The sequence below is a fragment of the Olea europaea genome, chromosome 22 (assembly GCF_002742605.1).
Source record: "Olea europaea var. sylvestris chromosome 22, O_europaea_v1, whole genome shotgun sequence".
Lineage (NCBI taxonomy): Eukaryota > Viridiplantae > Streptophyta > Magnoliopsida > Lamiales > Oleaceae > Olea > Olea europaea.
Window position 1 is genome coordinate 13,288,780 of NC_036258.1, and position 4,096 is coordinate 13,292,875.

The 4,096-nt window shown below is 37.0% G+C and overlaps 2 protein-coding genes and 1 long non-coding RNA gene across 5 annotated transcripts in view; 2 read left to right on the forward strand and 1 right to left on the reverse strand.

Moving 5' to 3' along the window:
* LOC111371762 overlaps positions 1-272 on the reverse strand; it is a 1,631-nt gene extending 1,359 nt beyond the window's left edge. The window contains exon 1 of the long non-coding RNA XR_002698653.1: positions 80-272. This is a non-coding gene — a long non-coding RNA (uncharacterized LOC111371762). The remainder of the gene's footprint in view (positions 1-79) is intronic.
* Positions 1-608, forward strand: part of LOC111371761 (50S ribosomal protein L11, chloroplastic) — a 3,254-nt gene extending 2,646 nt beyond the window's left edge. Inside the window, exon 4 of the mRNA XM_022993906.1 lies at positions 280-608. Within this exon, the coding sequence (XP_022849674.1) occupies positions 280-488 (209 nt within the window). The 3' untranslated portion in view covers positions 489-608. The remainder of the gene's footprint in view (positions 1-279) is intronic.
* A 487-nt stretch (positions 609-1,095) lies between these two features.
* LOC111371763 (metal tolerance protein 1-like) lies at positions 1,096-3,780 on the forward strand. 3 transcript variants are annotated; one of them, XM_022993907.1, is made up of 2 exons: positions 1,096-1,245; positions 2,183-3,780. In XM_022993907.1, the coding sequence occupies exon 2, from the start codon at positions 2,183-2,185 to the stop codon at positions 3,389-3,391; it is 1,209 nt and encodes a 402-aa protein (XP_022849675.1). In that variant the 5' UTR covers positions 1,096-1,245; the 3' UTR covers positions 3,392-3,780. The 3 variants fall into 3 exon arrangements, with proteins under 3 accessions (XP_022849675.1, XP_022849677.1, XP_022849676.1); XM_022993909.1 differs by having other exon boundaries at positions 1,115-1,196; XM_022993908.1 differs by lacking the exon at positions 1,096-1,245 and adding an exon at positions 1,255-1,607.
* Positions 3,781-4,096: the final 316 nt, after the last annotated feature.

A 4,096-nucleotide genomic window follows, 5' to 3' on the forward strand; every position in this document is an offset into this window, starting at 1 on the left:
AAAAAAACTTACAGATTCAGCAAGCAATTACAAAGAACAATCAACCCATATCCTAATTCAACTCAAAGAAGCACAGTACCTTATGTTCTAGGCAAATCCTATAGACTCGATAGCAGATTCAGTTACTCGTATTACCTTCTGTTGAAATTTGGAAATGTTTGAGATTATTTAGGTATATTTTTGGGTAACAAACCTTAGTTTGAACATGTGTACATTCCTTGCGAATGCAACCGTGTATACAAGAACATGGCTGATAAGTTTGTCTTTGTGACTTGCCAGGATTGGAGAAAGGTTCTAAGGACCCAAAGCTGGAGAAAGTTGGGAAGGTAACGATTGAGCAGTTGCGGACAATTGCACAAGAAAAGTTGCCTGATCTGAATTGTTCAACTATAGAGTCAGCAATGAGAATTATAGCCGGCACTGCTGCAAATATGGGGATTGACGTTGACCCTCCTGTTCTTGAACCAAAAAAGAAAGAGCTCGTGTGAGCCTTGAATGGAGTGGAATTGCATTCAAGATTAGTACATTAATTTGTTATATCACAATTTTGTTGTAATAGTCGTGGCACTGGATTAACTTTAGAAGTATGTGATTGCTGATCTTGATCATTAGCAGTGTCAGAGTAATTGCAAAAGGGAAGAATCAACATAAAACCAAATGTGCAAAATTGATTTATTTGAAAAATATAGGGCGGAAAATGAATTTGAGGAAAAATGGTTTTCAAAAAGTTGTGTCAAACAAATGTATAATATCATCCTTATCTTTGAAACTAAAACTGAGATTACGATGGATTTCATTAAAAATATGAAAATTTCAAGAGTGTGTTACATGTATTTATAAGTTAGAAATTCGTTCGAATCTTCTTATAATTGGGTATACTTAAATTTGGAAAAACTTTTAAAATACATTAAAATCTAAACCAAGGACACGTTCATGTTCATTCGAGGTCCACAGAAGAGATGGGGATAGGGTTGGGTAGTGAGTCAGACAGCAAGATATTTGTAGTGGGACAAATTGATGCTAACTATATAAGGGTGAAAGGGACGTGGATCCAATTTCTCATTAATAGCCCATTATTCCAAACGAATATAACAGTATTCTGTACGAGACAACTGAAAACGACAAATATAATCCACTCATTCAAGTCCTCTCACCCAAGTCAAGGCCAAGCAACATTCCGAATTTCAGTTGGGACAGTGAGTGCCTAATCGCGCAGCAAATTTCAGTTTCTTTGAAGAAATATATGTAATATCATCTCACTTATGCAACTCTTTCCCCACGGATTTCCTGCGTTTTTTCTTCTTGTTTTGATTCTATATGATTTATTTTTTATTCAGTTGTGATGCCTCTGTGTCGACTTTTCATGTTCCCTTTTGGTTGGCTTATACTAGCACGACATATGCATAATTTATAGACGTCATGAGTCATGAAATATAATACTTTGTGTTATATATACATGATTTAGAAGTAATGGCTGCAGTGTATTGTCTTTTTTCTGATTCTTTTGGGTACTTCTATTTATGTACACGAATATATTCACATAGTTATTGCTTGATAGTTCAACGAGGTCTAAGTCTCTATTTTGTTGATCATATTTGAAATTGCAGGTATGCATGGCTACTTTTTATTGATTGATTTATTCTTTTCTCTCTTATTTGCATGGCTACTTTTTATTGATTGATTGATTCCTTCCTCTCTTATCTTGGATTCAGATGCTAGAATATATATGTTAGGGATTGGTTTGCTATTTCAAATTAAATCTTATAATCATATATGTGCACACACAAGGCAACAATCAGATTAAGATATCAGACCCGTCATAAATTTCTGTCCACTTTATTTTGGAATCATTCCCTTCAGGTTTACCAAGTGATTTCATCTCCATCCTTTTAAGTCACCTATTTTGCGTAGTTATTGTTTATTTGTTTTATATATTGAGTTCCTATTTTGTTTGTTGGCCCATTCCCCCTTTTTATGGCACTTGATTTAAGTAAATAGAGAACTTATTCCAGATGAACTGGTCAAGATTTACTCGATTTTGTAGAAAATCTACTGGTCTTTAGTATTGTTTTTCAGTGGTGTTTTCTTGATAGATATGTATGGATGTTGAGCTTCTTCATCACACTTGATTATGAGTAAGCTTTGAGACTTTTGGTTTACTCATGATTTTTCATGTACCTAGATGGATACGGAAAATCCAGATATTGGGCATGCTATTGAGGTATGCACTGATGTGCCAACCACAGAAAGGGGCTTTGTTGGAAGCAAGGGATGTGGGGAGGCACCATGTGGTTTTGCTGACGCCAAAACCATTTCTGCGGATGCACATGAGCGTTCAGCGTCTATAAGGAAGCTTTTGATTGCCGTTGTGTTGTGCATCGTTTTTATGAGTGTTGAAGTTTTTGGGGGTATCAAAGCCAACAGTCTTGCAATTTTGACTGATGCAGCTCATTTGCTATCTGATGTTGCAGCTTTTGCAATATCTTTGTTTTCTCTGTGGGCCGCAGGATGGCAAGCTAATCCACGCCAGTCTTATGGTTTCTTTAGAATCGAGATTTTGGGGGCATTCGTTTCAATTCAATTGATTTGGCTTCTTGCTGGGATCCTTGTCTATGAAGCCATTTATCGACTTATACATGATACAGGCGAAGTGAAGGGCTTTTTGATGTTTTTGGTTTCTGCATTTGGATTACTGGTCAATGTTATTATGGCTCTCTTGTTGGGACATGATCATGGTCATGGCCATAAGGTTCACGACCACAACCATGACCATGATCATGACCGTGACCATGACCATGAACATGTGCAATGTCATGGAGTGAGTGTCACCCGGCATCACCATCATGAAGGACCCTCCATATACGATGAAGACCACACCGAGCCTTTACTCACGAGTTCCTCTGAGGGTAAAGGTAAATCAGAAGGCAAACATAAGCAGAAGAAAAGGCGAAATATAAATGTTCAGGGGGCTTACCTTCACGTGCTAGGAGATTCCGTACAAAGCATTGGGGTTATGATTGGTGGAGCAGTTATCTGGTATAAACCAGAGTGGAAAATCATTGATCTGATTTGTACCCTCATTTTTTCTGCAATTGTGCTGGGCACTACCATTAATATGCTACGAAATATTCTTGAAGTTCTTATGGAGAGTACTCCCAAAGAGATTGATGCAACAAGGCTTGAGAAGGGTCTTTGTGAGATGGAAGAAGTTGTTGCAATCCACGAACTGCATATATGGGCAATTACTGTGGGGAAAGTGTTATTAGCTTGCCATGTCAAAATTAACCCTGAAGCTGATGCCTACATGGTGCTGGACAAAGTCATTGACTATATTAGGAGGGAATACAACATCAGCCATGTAACAGTCCAGATAGAAAGACAACAGATCTGACGATCGAGATTTCTCTCGATGTTAAATCTTCGTGGGTTGGGGGACTTATTAAACTTTTCGATTCATTCCTTAGGAGATCAACTTTCAATTTTTACCAAGTTTGGCTTGTCTCTTTTTATTTTATGCTGTGTTGTTTTTAGTGGGAGTGAAGGATACTGTCTATGTTCATTATCTGAAAAGCATACTGGACCTCTATTAACCTGATGTGTATTAGAGAACCTGTGGAACATGTAACATTGTTTTCTATTTAAGTTGTGTTGGGATGGAATACTGTAAATTGAACAGTTGCTCAGAAAGGTTGTAAAATAATGAAAGTATGATTAAGGATGGTTTTACTGTGTCGTCGAATGTGAAAATTGCCTATTCAGAGAAGTTGCACTCAATTGATATTTGCTTGTAGTTTTACCATTGTTTCACCATCGAGTATTTATCCATGACTCGACTTTGTATTCCGATATCTTGGTACTTCATTATCATAATTTGTTTTGTTCAAGATTGAAAAAAGCTTTATGGTTCATGTTCATGTTCATGATCATCAAATCTGATTGCAGCTTACTTGTATGATTGATGTTACAGCGGAGTTAATGCTATTGATTAATGTTAGCTACTCAAGGAGTCTAGTATTTGGAATGGTGAATCTCTCATATTTTCTTTGTAAATATACGCATAGTGCCTGGGATTCTTTGCTGGTTCCATAGGCCTTGA

Bases quoted from the DNA above. Each gene is read 5' to 3' on its own strand.
- LOC111371763 (XM_022993907.1), top strand. From the start codon at position 2,183: ATGGATACGGAAAATCCAGATATTGGGCATGCTATTGAGGTATGCACT.